The 15,105-nt window shown below is 38.8% G+C and overlaps 1 protein-coding gene across 9 annotated transcripts in view; it reads right to left on the reverse strand.

Moving 5' to 3' along the window:
* CFAP54 (cilia and flagella associated protein 54) overlaps positions 1 to 15,105 on the reverse strand; it is a 298,057-nt gene that overhangs the window by 77,803 nt on the left and 205,149 nt on the right. For all 9 annotated transcript variants that reach the window (XM_046646604.1, XM_046646603.1, XM_046646606.1 and 6 more), the window contains 7 exons: positions 14,437 to 14,584; positions 13,251 to 13,408; positions 12,900 to 13,079; positions 12,669 to 12,795; positions 7,451 to 7,606; positions 6,042 to 6,147; positions 5,014 to 5,107 (listed from right to left, as the gene is read on the reverse strand). In XM_046646604.1, coding sequence (XP_046502560.1) covers positions 5,014 to 5,107; positions 6,042 to 6,147; positions 7,451 to 7,606; positions 12,669 to 12,795; positions 12,900 to 13,079; positions 13,251 to 13,408; positions 14,437 to 14,584 — 969 coding nt within the window. The remainder of the gene's footprint in view (positions 1 to 5,013; positions 5,108 to 6,041; positions 6,148 to 7,450; positions 7,607 to 12,668; positions 12,796 to 12,899; positions 13,080 to 13,250; positions 13,409 to 14,436; positions 14,585 to 15,105) is intronic.

Here is a 15,105-nt window from a genome sequence, read left to right on the forward strand (position 1 = left end):
GAATGAAAATTGACCATTCTTTCTCACCATTCACCAAAATAAACTCAAAATGGATCAAAGACCTAAAGGTGAGACTTGAAACCATAAGGCTTCTAGAAGAAAACGTAGGCAGTACACTCTTTGACATCAGTATTAAAAGGATCTTTTCAGACACCATGTCTTCTCAGACAAGGGAAACAATACAAAGAATAAACAAATGGGACTTCATCAGACTAAAGAGTTTCTTCAAGGCAAATGAAAACAGGATTGAAACAAAAAAACAACCCACTAACTGGGAAAAAATATTTGCAAGTCATATATCTAACAAAGGCTTAATCTCCATAATATATAAAGAACTCACACAACTCAACAACAAAAAAATCAAACAACCTGATCAAAAAATGAGCTGGAGACATGAAGAGACATTTCTCCAAAGAAGATGTACGGATGGCCAATAGGCACATGAAAAGATGTTCATCATCTCTGATCATCAGGGAAATGCAAATCAAAACTACACTAAGATATCACCTTACACCCGTTAGAATGACAAAAATATCTAAAACTAATAGTAACAAATGTTGGAGAGGTTGTGGAGAAAAAGTAACTCTCATACAATGCTGGTGGGAATGCAAACTGGTGCAGCCACTATGGAAAACAGTATGGAGATTCCTCAAAAAATTAAAAATAGAACTACCATACGATCCAGCTATTCCACTACTGGGTATCTATCCAAAGAGCTTGCAGTCAGCAATTCCTAAAGTCCTATGCACCCCAATGTTTAGTGCAGCATTATTTACAATAGCCAAGACATGGAAGCAACCTAAGTGCCCGTCAACAGATGAATGGATAAAGAAGATGTGGCATACATATACAATGGAATACTACTCAGCTGTAAAACAGAACAAAAGCATTACATTTGCAATAACATGGATGGACCTTGAGGGAATTATGCTAAGTGAAATAAGCGAGTTAGAGAAGGACAATCTCTGTATGACTCCACTCATATGAGGAATTTAAACATGTAGACAGAGAGAACAGATTGGTGGCTACCAGGGGAGAGGTGGGGTGGGGGGTGGGCACAGGGGGTGGAGTGGTGCACCTGCAACACGACTGACAATCAGTAATGTACAACTGAAATTTTACAAGTTTGTAACATATCATTAACTCATTAAAAAAACTAAACTTAAAAAAAAAAGATGAATTCAGATCTTTACCTCACTGCTACATAAATATTAATTCAAAATGGATCATAGACTTAAACACAAAAACTAAAATTATAAAACTTCTAGAACACGTAAGATAAAATCTTCAATGTCTAGGGTTAGGCAAAGAGTTCTTAGATATGCCACCAAAAGCACAATATATAAAAGAGAAAATGACTAAACGGACTTCATTAAAATTAAAAACTTTTTTGTCTCCAAAGACACCGCTAACATGAAAGACAAGCCAAAAACTGGAGAAAATATCTGCAAAACACATATCTGAGAAGGGACTTGTATTTAGAAGATATATTAAAAAATTCTTATAACTCAATGATGAAAGACAAATAACTCAATTTAAGTTATGGGTAAAGGATCTGAGCAGATATTTCCCCAAAGAAAACATACAATACACAATTGCCAATAAGCACATGAAAAGATCTCAACATCGTCTCCCATCAAGGAAATGCAAATCAAAACCACAATGAAATACCACTTCATACCCACTAGGATGGCCACATAAAAAAGATAGATAATAGGGCTCAGCCCAGTGGTGTAGTGGCTAGGTGTAGGCACTCTGCTTCAGTGGCCTGGGGCTCACAGATTCGGATCCCAAACGTGGACCTCTACACCACTCATCAAGCCATGTTGTGGCAGCATCCCACACACAAAATGGAGGACGATTGGCACAGATGTTAGCTCAGGGCCAATCTTCCTCATCAAAAAAAAAGATAGAAAATAACTATTAGCAAACATGGAGAATTTGGAACCCTCATACACTGTTGGTGGGAATACAAAACAGTACAACCAATTTGAAAATCAATCTGACAGATCATTAAAAGTCTAAACATATGGGGCCAGCCCCGTGGCCGAGTGGTTAAGTTTGTGCACTCTGCTTTGTTGGGCCAGGGTTTTGCCAGTGTGAATCCTGGGCACGGACATGGCACCGCTCATCAAGCCATGCTGAGGCGGCATCCCACATGCCACAACTAGAAGGACCCACAACTGAAAACACACAACTATGTTCTATGGGGCTTTGGGAGAAAAAGGAAAAATAAAATTTTTTTAAAAAGATTTTTAAAAAAAAGTCTAAACATAGAGTTGACATATGATCCAGAAATTCCATTCTTAGCTGTACATCCAAGAGAAGTGAAAGTACATGTCCACATAAAAAGCTATAGATGAATATTCAAAGCAGTATTAATCATAATAGCCAAAAAGTGGAAACAATACATATGCCCATCAACTGTTGAATGGATAAAGAAAGTGTGGTATATCCATATAAGGAAATACTATTCAGCAACAGAAAGGAACAAACTACTGTAACATGCTACAACATGCATGAACCTCAAGAACACAATGCTAAGCGAAAGAAACAGGCACAAAAGACTACATATTGCATGATTCCATTTAGAGGAAAAATCCACAAAAGGCAAATCTATAGAGATGGAAAACAGATTAGTGGTTGCCTGGGGCTGGGAATGGAAATGAGAAAGACTACAAATGGGTAGGAGGATCTTTTGGGATGATGGAAATATCCTCAAACTGGATGGCGGTGATAGTTGCACAACTCTGTAAAGTTACTGAACGTCTGTGAATTGCACTCTTAAAACAGGTAACTTCATGGATGTAAATTAGACCTCAATAATTATATTTTTCAAATGTGTGCTTGCCAATCTCTCTCTTTGGACTATGTTTCACCCACTTAACTACTTGGAAAACTTCTACTCATCTTCAAATTCATCTCATCTGTGAAGCTTTTTCCAGCATTCCCTCAAAGCAGAGTTAGTCCCTACTTTGCTCCATCTCCCAACCTTGACAACACCTTGATTAGAGTCCTCATTGCATTTTGATACAATTATTTCTCTCCCTCACTCCTCTGGCTCCTTAGGGTAAGAGAGTAATGTGCCTGGCATACATTAAGCACACATTAAGTGTTTGGTTAATGAATGAATGTTCAAGAAATAGTTGATTCAATTTAACTAACAAATAATTATTGAATACCTACTGGATACAAAATACTTTAGAAAGACAGAATGTAGACGTTTAGCTGAAGTTAAATAATGATAGAGAATAGTCCCTCCCCCTTTTTTTGGAATATTATGTACCAAGCCCAGAACCTTGTTTAATTCTCCTAGCCACTCTAAGAGGTAAGTCTCATCATCTCCATTTCACAGATGAGAAAACTAGGCTTAGAAAGGCCCCAGTGCACTAGCATTCAAACCCAAACCAGGGCTGTCATCACTCTGCTATATGGACTGCATAAAAATAAAACAATAGTGTTTTCCTTTAAGGGTTTATAAAGCATTGTTTTTATTAGGACAAACTTCAAATGTTATATTCCAATGATGTGAATGTGCATGAAATTTTGCTTGTTTTTGGCTGTTTTCTGTATGTCTAGTAATTGTATGATTTGTTAAAATATTTACACTGTCAAGATATACAGAAAATAATGATCATATTGTATGGAATTATACTATTCTGTTCTTTCAAATCCTAACTTGTTCAAGCTCTTAATTACAAACACCTCTCTAGAAGAGGCCAAAAAAGTAGTATATTATTATCCTAGCATCTTATTCATTTGCATTGCTACTCGCTATGGAAACGAAGATTTTTGTTTTCTCTTACTAGAAATAAACATGTTTATCACACAACAAAAAGTAAGTTTTCTGTGTAATCACTTTGATGAAAAAAAATAGCTGTTATCCACCTAAGCCAGTTACCATATTAATAGTTAGCTGACTGAAAGCCTATTTGCCTAATGGTTTAAAATCATGGTTATGCTGTCTGAAAAACTAGAGATTTGACACCAAAATTGTCTGAAAATATCTCTTGGTAGGTCAAAGGATTATTTAATTAGGATGAAATATAAAAAGCCTATTGAAATTTAAAAAATAAAAACCAAAAGTTACTAGGCTCATATACCTCCAGCCCACCCAAATTCCTGCCCCTAGGGTCTTCCTCAGTCTGGACCCTCGGTACTCAAGTGCGGTCCACAGACTAGCAACAACAGCTTTACCTGGGAGCTCCTCAGAAACACCAAACCTCAGACCCCATCCCCAACTTACTGAATCAGAATCTGCATTTTCACAAGACCCCTGCAGATGCTTCTGGCCCTCAGCTGGCAAGCACTACTCTAGATAGGGTGTGCCTCTGCAACTCCTCCATGGCTGCCTCCTCAGCCATCAAATCCTTCCTTGACTATCACCACTTCCCCCCACAGTCATTCACTATCCCACCAACCTAAGTTATTTCCCAGCCCTAAATCCCACTACCTACATCATCTCCCCTTCCTTCACTTCTCTTCCTCCCTCACCCTCTCCCACCTTTCTTCCTCTTGCTTTCTTCCTTTACTGGTTTATTGTCTGTCTCCTCTACTGAAAGGTAAGCTCCATGAGAACAAGGACTGAGTTTTTGTCTGGGACACTGCTTAATCCCCTTCCAGAACATTCTCTGGGTCATAGTAGGTGCTCAATGGATATGTGATGCAGGAATGAATGACTTGCTCTGTTTGTAGGCTATGTCAGTAATGAAAATCTTACTTGTCCATCTGCTTCAGTAATATGTCATTTCCTGAAATTTCCTGATCAATACTAATGACTCAGAGTATTTGTGTACACCTACATTTCATGGATAACATTTTCTACAGGAAATGCATTTCCAGAGCCTTACAGAAAACATCCAAAGAGGTATCTGAATATGCGTGTGACTATAAAGTAATGAATCAATTTCTCCAAGTCACATAGGAAAATCAGTCTCATTATTTCAATAGCTCAGTGTTACCAAAACAGCAAGCTCAAAGACAATTAACTAAAAATATCTAATAGTTTATTACCTTTTTTATTAATGGTGATGCTGGAAATTTTCTGTTTGGCTTCCTTTCATGTAAAAACAATAGGGCCATTTCTAGGTAGGAGTCTCTTATCAACCTGGAATGATACAGAATTGTACTTATCAAATAGCTTCATCAGTCATAACCATTTTTGCATCATTTGCCAACAATCTTTGAGTTAATGAAAGGTAAAAAATAGGCAAAACCAGCATGTTTCCCAAACTCATACCCTCTTTTCACAGCACCTTTGGCATAAACACTAGCATCTTCTTCCCTATCGAAATTGGAAGCTCTTGAAGAGAGCTGAGCATTCCACCTTGTCCTGTGCTGGCAACACTCCATGCCATGACTGCTATGAAGCCCAGCAGCAAGACCGTTCTGGAATATTCCAGCACACAAGGCAGTAAAGAAGTGAGGATCAGGACTGGAGGAACCTGCCTTGAAAACCAAGCCTTGAAAACCAATTTACCCTCCCACGCTAATTAAAATGGAAAAAGACACATAGAGTTATGCAGAAAGCAGTGATTTTGTATGGGTTAGGTCTGGTATTCACAATCAGACCTGTCAGGTGGGGCCTTTTAGATCAGTGCAGTTGTAATAATGGCGACTTACTCTCGGTCTTAAGTGATTTTTATACAGAATTAAGTTGGCCAGCCCTGGTACTACTGACCAGAGTGAATATCCACATAAATCCCTTCTAGATACAATTTCACATTCAGGGGAGGCCCCTGTAATTCTGGGACTGACAGGAGATCAATCTGAACACAGACTAGAAGCAATTCACAGGCCCGCAGGCCATCATGGTAATTGCCATCATCAACCATCATGCAAATGGGCCCTTGCATCAGAGCCAGGAGCTACAAGCTCCTGGAAGTCAGTAAGCCTGTCGGACAACAGAGTCCAGTGAACTAGCCCTGCCATGGGAAGAGGGTCTCCAATCATTCCTGCCTGGAATATTCAACCTACTACCAGAACAGGGAGCTCAAACCAAAACACATATTATTACAATAATGAAAAGATATTTTTTTTACCCTGCATTTTGATCATGTCTCAAGCTTAGTAGTACAGCTTCAAACAAACTGTCAAGTTGTGAACCTGTGGATTTCTCTTCCATCAATATTTGACGTTCTATTTTGCCTGAAAGAAGAAAAAGATATACAAAGATGGTTTTCCCTTTTTCTATCATTTAGAACTTCAGAACAAACATTTCATGCTAGAAATTCAGAAAACTGGATATGCTGTCCTTTGTGTCCGTCTGTTGTTTCTTGCTGGAAGGTAAGCCAAGGGGGAAAGATCTTTTGTTCCCCAGGAGTCTCAAGGCTGCCCCTGCCTTTAGTTAGCAACACTGAGTCAGTCTCCTTTGACTTTGCAGACACAACTGTTCTTAGCATCTTACTTTTCTCTCCATTTCCTTATCTTGTGCTTCCCCTTGCTCCTGTAACACTCGTTCCCTTTTCCCACATCCATCATAGAAAACATCTCTGCTAAAAACAAATCTTAAAATGTCAGCAAATGCTTGAAAACCACCATGGATGATGCAAACGCTCCAGTTTTCACACAGTTCCCAGCCCTCAAGGCGAGCAGCAGCCTTCAAATGTAGGCGCTGGAATTGCACCTCTGTAGCAAAGAGGGCAAGAAAGGGAAATCTTACAATCACTATAAAAAAGATTCACAGTTTTCAAGCAGCACGTGGACAGGGCACAGAGCCACCCAGTGTTAAGATCCCATCTGGGTACTATCATTTAGTAGCTGCTGACTTTTGGAAAGTTGCTTAACCAGACCGCACCTCATTTCCTTACCTATCAACCAGTATTGGTCATGCCTACTTCACAGAGCTGCTGTAAGATTTAGCAAGATGAGATGTAAAACACTGACTACAGAGCCTAGCATCTAGTAGATGCTCAATAAATGATAGCAATCATCGTCATTTTACTCATGGCTAAAACGGCCACCATAATATTATATGAATGTATTATGCAAATATGTGTTATATATATGTTATAAATAGAGATATGCTTTAGCTATTTAATTTAAATGGGTATGTGTCTCTTATCGAAATCAACTAAAACGCTTTTAAATAATGAAATCATGCAGATAAAATATCTTCCAAGCATTATTTAAGTAAAATTATTTATAGTTAAATGTCTGATGCTGACATTTTTGAGTCAAACGAGAAACTATGTCAGGAGGAGGGTCACTGTAATTATAAAAGAAACTAAGAAATAGTACTTTTTTTCTTTTTACCTATAAACTTAAAATATACAGGTTTCTCTTTATCTAAGACTGAGCTTGGCAGAGGTACCAATGCTTTTGTCATGACCAAGCCCTTTGTAAAACCTGTATTTTTAATAATCCGTGACCAGATTGTCATGAAATCTATTGTTAATAGGAAAAAAATTCCACAAATTTTATCACGGTTCTCACCCCAAATACACCTTACCTTTCTGAAAAAGTATTTCAGCTTCCACCTCAGGTTCTTCTGTTGCTGATATCTTACAGAGTTTCAACGCTATTTCAAAAAGATGAAGAGCAGGTAACCATTTTAAGGGATCTTTCCTTTTACCGGTATAATATACTTGCTTGGCCACTGTATGTCCTAAAGAAAGACAGTTGAATATACAAGGTTGACACCAGGCCTCCAAGTTACCAGACTTCTCTCACAGTAAGGCATCTATTAAGAATGCTGGCGGTCTTTAGATTTTAGCATCTAAAACATGTTTTAAAGAAACTCCATACCCAAATATTTCAAGGAACTATTATAACTGCCCTTTGAAACTTTATCTTTGATAAACTTCCACATTTTCTCATTGGTAAAACGAAGGATAATCTCTCAAGTCTCTTTCATTTCTAAAATTTCATGATGCTGTACAAAATAACTTCCATGTTCCTAAGATGAGATTGTTAGTAGGGAAACATCTGGAAGTTTTATGAAGTTTTATGCTGTTCCCAATGAAACCTGCATATATTAATAGGCAGTAATTTTGTTTCTATTCAACTCTACAGTGGTTGCTTGCTATGCATATTTTATCATTCCAACTAGATGGCAAACCCATTATGGACAAGGGCCACATGCTACACTTCTTGTGTGGTCCCATTATCATTTACATAGTGAAGGACTGTTGTGTTGTTGAAGAGGCATTAGATTTAATCTGTGTGGCCTCAAAGACAGACAGACAGACAGACAGACAGACATTTATTCAACAAATATTTTCTGAGTGCTTAGGCACTGGATAAAAATGAGAAAAGAGAAAAATAAGAGCTAAGGTTTATTAAGTGCTTCCTACACGCCAGGCACCATCCCGAGTACTTACGCATTATCTCATGTAATCCTCCCAAATCTGAGGGGACACCATTGTTACACTGATTTTACAGAGAAGAACGCAGTGGCACAGTGACATTTAAGTAACTCACCCAAAGTCATGTGACTAGAAAGCAGGGCCATGATTTGATCCTAACCAGCCTACCTTCAGGGCCTGCACCCCAAACTATGACACTGCAATGCCCCTTAAGAGAGAGATTGTGGAACTTAAGAGTCTAATGGGGAATGAGAATAGCCAGACAGGCAATCAAAATACTGTGCGGTCGATTGCGTGGCAGGGAAAGCACAGGGCGCTGGGGGAGCGGGTTCCAGGAGCGCAGGCCCAGACCTGGGAAAAGTCAGGGAAGCCATCCCAGAGAATGTGCTGTCAAGCCGGGCAGCTCAAGATCGCTTGTCTTTTGGTAATTTTAAAGAAGAAATATGTTGGTATAAAGAGCAGGAGGCAACTGGGGGACATACTATCTCGAGAGGCTGGTTTAACATGCACAGGAGAGGAATGCAAACAGAAAGGCAGTGTAGGATTGCAGAATGATGCAATCGGCGGCTGGGCTCCAGCTGAAGGGCTGGGTCCAAGCCAGTCATGGGCATTACTACGATGTTTGAGCCTTTGAACCAGTCCCCACAGGCTCTGGGCCCTGAGTGTCTTCCTCTGAAAAATGAGGCAGCAGAACCCGAAAATATCTGAGGTTTCTTTGGGTTCTGAAACATTTCAATTCCAAGAGTTTTCAAGAAACCTAGGACTTTTTATAAAGTTTTAGTTCAGGAATGTGCTGTATGAATGGCAAGATGGTGGAGAAATTGTCTCTCTCTGTCTCTCATCCAGGGAGACGTTTCGGAGCCTTTTCTCTGGATGAGGCAAGATGGTAGCACACTGCTAAGAATATGAAGATGAAGAAACTAGGCCTGGCTCCCAGGAGCGTAAGGAGGCCAGGCATGGAATAATGAGAATATCTAACACCCACAAAGCTCTCAGAATAAGCTAGGCGCCCTTCTAAACACATATACATTCCAATCGCTTCATTCTACCACAAGCCAGTAAGACTGGTGCTGCTCTTATCCACATTTTATGGGAGAGGAAATTGAAACACAGAGAAGTGAAATGACTCACTCAAGGGAATTGGACCAGAATTCTCACTCCAGAGTCCATGCTTTTAACCCCAACAATTACCAGTTGTAATTAGATCCCAGGCGAGAAGGATATGCTTATACCGTTTACCCAATACAACCTCATATTTCAATACAGCTCCCATTTTTATATGTTTTGCTTACTGTTTCAAATTACACTGTAGCTGTTCGTTCTTATAAGACACAAATATCAAGTATCTTCAAGTCCTGGAGGCACTTATATATATATATGTACTATATATACTATATATATTCCATGTATAATATAGTGCTATGTAATATAGTACTAATATATAATAATAGTACTTGAATTGCCTTCTAGATCTCTTTTTTGTTTGTTTTTTGCTGAAGAAGATTAGCCCTTAGCTAACATCTGTGCCAATCTTCCTCTACTTTATATGTAGGTCGCTGCCACAGCATGGCTGACAAGTGGTGTAGATCTGTGCCTGGGATCCGAACCCATGAATCTGTGCTGCCAAAGTGCAGCATGCTGAACCTAACCAGTAGGCCATGGGGCCAGGCTCCCTAGATTTTTGTTAAAATTAGAAAAAGAATTGTTGACTGTTTTCTCTCTCTCCCTAACAGGATAATAGGCTCTTTGAAGGCAGAGATGGTAACTGGCTCCCTATTACATCCCCACTCCTCGGCATCATTCTTACAACTTCCTTCACGCCTACAATAAATCAGTAATCTACTTTTCCATCTAATAAGGAAACTCAAGGTTTAGTGATTAATGGGAAAAATAATCTTAAATAACCATGATACTCATTTTTTGTTTTAGAAAAATATTCTCAAAACACCTTTTTCCGTCAGAGGCTTTCACAAAGAAAAAAAAAAACGTTTTTAAACGGCTCTATTCTTGCAGTGGAATCTACACTATCACTATAAAGGAAAACTGTTGAGAAAGCATCAAGTCAGATGATCTTACGCTTCATAATATTGAAGTGCTCCTTTCTCCAAGAAACATCCACTCTGTGAAAAAGAAGTTGTGAAACTGACATTGTTTTGACAGAAAAGCTGCTTTTGGTTTTGTTTGTTAAGTCTGTATTTAATATAATATAACAGAAAGCAAGCTGTTCCGCTTCAAGTGAGTCTAAAAAACAGCAGCAGTATTGCCACTGAGTGGTGACACATCTTCGAGACGAGTGCGACAGGAATGCAGAGAACACACTGGGTCTAACACAATCTGTACAGTTTAACAAAATCTGCACTCTAAGCTCCTGTAGAAATCAAACATACAGATAATATAACAAAGTGTGGACTAAAAATGCAGGAAAGTAGCTCTCATGGGATCAGGTTGCTGGAAGGAATCCTAGAGGTCAGCTAGGCCAGCCTGATTTAATAAAGGAAGAAACTCAGTAATATGGAGGTGAAGTGATTTACCTAAAGTGATAAAATTCATACCTGATGATGATGATGATGATGATAATCCTATAACAATAATGATTAATAATAATCATGGGGGGGAGCAGAAGGGAAATAAGAGAGAAGATTCTGGACAGATGATGGCTTGAGCACATCTTTGCTATACCCCGCTCCCCATCCTAGTCTGACCATCAGCCTCTCCTGAGCTGAGCAGCTGCTGGTACAGGAGGCAGATGGGTCCCAGGTGGTGAGGGGTAATGTTTTATAAATTATATATTTATAAATTATATATTTTTTAATATTTTATAAGTTATATATTTTTTAATATTTTATAAATTTTATAAATTATATATTTATAAAGAAAATGTAGGTTTTATTATTACTCAGGTATGGTGAGGTCAACAGGTCAGGAGATGATTGCCATTGAAAAGATAGTTTGTTACAGTTCCCAAGAGGAGGGGGCACATCTCCCATGCAGGGCCACAAAGCGAAGCACCAGGGTTGGTCTGGAGGTAGAGGGAGCAAGAGGAAAAATGTCGGCAAGAACTTTTATGGTGATCTTTGTAGGAAAGTGTGGGTGGGGTAGAGTAAGCAGGATAAGCAGGTTTAGGATTGGCTAGTTGAATAATTTCAGTGGGCTCGGATAGTAGTCTGATATCTGTTCCTGGGGTGATGAGGACATTGAAATCCTGGCCCAGAGTGTAAGAGCCCAGCACAGGACAATAAAGGAGCCTGATACAGGTTCGGGGTGTGGGCTCAGGAAGGGTTAGCTTGCATACGAAAGGCATGCTCACAGGACAGTGCTTTGCTAATCTCTAGGAATGGGCTAACCCTGGGAGGGGAAGTCCCTCCCTGGTCAGCAAGTCCCCTGATGACAAAGCATCAGAAATACAGAAAATAAAAAGGCATGGTTCATCCAGGTTAGAACAGAGAGAGCTGGTACAAGATTCTCTGCCCTGGGAGCCAGAAGCAGGCAGCCCTGGATCAAAACTCAGAGGCAGTGTCCTGGAGAAAGCTTGAAACAATGTGTGGGAGCCCCTCCTTGGTTTCTGAGGAGCTGTAAGCTTCCTGCTTACTGGTCCACCTGCCCCAGTCAGGACCGCTCGGGGTTGGCCCCAGTCTACCCTCCAATCTCTTCTTCACCCAGCAGCCAGGGTAATTTTTTGAAACATAAACTGTCCCTGGCTCGGCTCCTCCCATTAGGCTGCCCCTAGCCCACTCTGCTCTGGCTGCACTGATCTCCTTGCAGTTCCAGAACCGTGTCAAGCTCGTCCAGACCTCAGAGGCTACAACTCACTGCTCCTTCTGCCTCCACTATGCATAATTATTCACTCACATCTAAGATCTAGGGTTAAATACCATCTCCCCAGAGAGGCCTTCCCCAGTCACTCTACTTAAAAAGGCATCCCTCCCTTTGTTATTCTTTATCAGCAGATCTTACCTACATCTTTCATAACACTGATCACAATTGATCATTATACACATAAGTTATTATTATATATAAGCTTCTCATATCTTTGCTGATTTCCTCTCTAGTAGTTCTATCAAATACACACTTTATACAATATTGAGAATATGATATGACATATGATACAATATGCACTCCTACATATGGTTATTGTTTATTTTTCTCTCCCACACTATAGACATAGTGGGGACCAGATCTAGTTTAATCTCAATAACTTCCCAGGACCTCACACAGAGTTTGGTACATGGGAGGCAATCAAAAACTATTTGTTAAATAAATGGAGACTGGGTATTCATAAATTTTACCCCATATAAATGCACTCATATGATAGATAAGATTTTTCATCAGTGACTTGAGTGTAATGCATGTTTAAGTTCTTACCAATTCTCATTTTTGTTTTGGCCAATAACATGACATGAGGAAGATAGATATTTTTCAAAGGCTGTAATGGACTTGGGTAATCAGTGTTTGATAAAGGAAATTCAATTTTTTCTCCAAAAGTTAGCATCTGTAAAATAAAAAAAAATAATAATAAAAAACCATAATAAGTAATTAGTTAATGTGGTCCAGAATAAGAAAAAGAAAGTCTTGTGGACACAAAAGCACTCTCACCTGTTCAATAAGAATGTTGTGCGACTGAGTCAACAAATTTAATTTGTCTGTTTTTGACGAAGGACTTTCCTTGAATTTCTCAGCTTTTGTTAAATCATCCAGCAAAAGCATACTTTTCACCAGGGTTAAATAAGATCGAGGAGAAATAAACTCGCTTCCTCCAAGTAAATGTATTATTTCCTATTAAAATAAAATTATTCCTTTTGATAGTACCATTTGCAATTCCCTGAAACAAGAGCTGGTCATATTGACAGTCAGGCATTTGGTACCTAATGGAATTTAAAGCTCTCTCCTTTTGCTCTAACTGGAATCCTTCGGTAAATAGCAATGGGAATGAGATTTCCTTCCTACCTGCAGGTTTCCTATGATGTCTGCCTTTAAATGCTTTTCTTGTAGGCCAATGATTACCGCTTGCATCAAGAATTCAGCCTGTAGCTCCCTGTCGCCTGCATTTTCAGCCTCCACACACACTTCGTTGATGAGGCTCACATAATCAGTCATATCATTTTCTACAACAAACAAATGCAGTTACTTAAAATGCACTGAGAGAGTAAGAAATTATATATGCATAATATCGCCAGTGTTCATCACAGGAATATTATATATTATAGGAGAAAGGAAGACATAATGATGGAAAACAAATAGACTCTCCACGAAACATTTAAAACAAATATGTTGTAATCTGGGGGAAGAACTTAGGGATAATTCAATGCTGTGACAGTAATAATGATATTACATAAAATAGTTTAATTTGGGAGATGGACAGAGATAGGTGGATAGCTAGGTTTACAAATGGACAATTATTAATCATTGTAAGAGCTAACATTTATACACACCAGACTGTGATCTAAGAATTTTATAAATTGAGCACATTTCATTCTGACAACAGTCCAACGCAGTAGGTACAATTATCTCCATCTCACAGAGGAGGTAATTGAGGCATAGGGGATTAACAGACTTGGCCAAGATCGTTTAGCAAGGAAGTGGTGGTGAGAGCCACCAAGTGGGGTGGCTCCAGAATCTGTGCTCTGGACCTCTACACCATACTGCCTTCCTAAGTGACAAGAAGACCTGCATATTGGTATTTTGAAATCTCCTTGCCTGTTTTGCATACATTGTTAACATATATGTCCTTCTCAGTGATACAAGGGACTGTGGAAAATGGTTATTCTCTTTTTTGTTCTTTTGCTGAGGAAGATTCACTCTGAGCTAACATCTGTGCCAATCTTCCTCTGTTTTTCAGTACGTGGGCCACCAGCACAGGATGGCCGCTAACAAAACAGTGTAGGTCTGTGCCTGGGAACCAAACCCAGGCTGCCAAAGTGCAGCGCACTGAACTTAACCGCTAGGCCACCAAGGCTGGTCCTGAAAATGATTATTCTACTTAATAACATGAATTTTTAATTCTGGAAACAGATCAAGCTAGAAAGTTATAAAATGTTAATGTTATAATAAAATATATCACAATAAAACCTCCATTGCCTAAATAAAATTAATTTTTGTGAAAACACTGGTTAAGAGAATAGGATATTTGTACCTTTCACGATTCCAACGCCACGAATCTGTGCAACAAATGCAGTCACCAATGCTAAGCGGCACCTCAACCACAGATGAATGTTGAAATATTCTCGAGAATTTAGGGAAATAGGATCTAAAAACTCATTATCATCTTTATTTTCAGTGGCCTAAACAACATTAAAATGATGGTTATCTTCCCATTTCATAATGTCAAAGTTCTAGCCAGACGCTAAATATAATGCAAGTTAAGAGAAGCATCTGATACCGTCTAATAGTATTAAATTTTTTAATTTTACAAAATATTCTTGCATATTCTACAAAATATAAAAAACAGACACAAAAAAAAGAAATAAAATCACCAATAATCGTGCAATCCTCTGTTAACATTTTGGTATACTGCTTTTCAGCTTTTCTTTTTTTTCTATACCTATTGTTGAAAAACAGTTCTGCAGTCTGAATTTTTCATTGCAAATCATATTATCAGCAGTTTCCATGTCTTCAAAAATTTTGTAAACATCATTTTAAAGGTTGAAAAATAATAATACTGGCAAGTATTTATTGAGGGCTCATTCTGTGCCAGGCACTGGGCTACAGGCTCTATATACATTATCTCATTGAATCCTCCTGACAAGTCCAAAAGGGGCTATTATTATTTCTGTTTTACAGATGGGAGAACTGAGACGTAGAA

The sequence above is a fragment of the Equus quagga genome, chromosome 19, assembly GCF_021613505.1.
Source record: "Equus quagga isolate Etosha38 chromosome 19, UCLA_HA_Equagga_1.0, whole genome shotgun sequence".
Classification (NCBI taxonomy): Eukaryota; Metazoa; Chordata; class Mammalia; order Perissodactyla; family Equidae; genus Equus; species Equus quagga.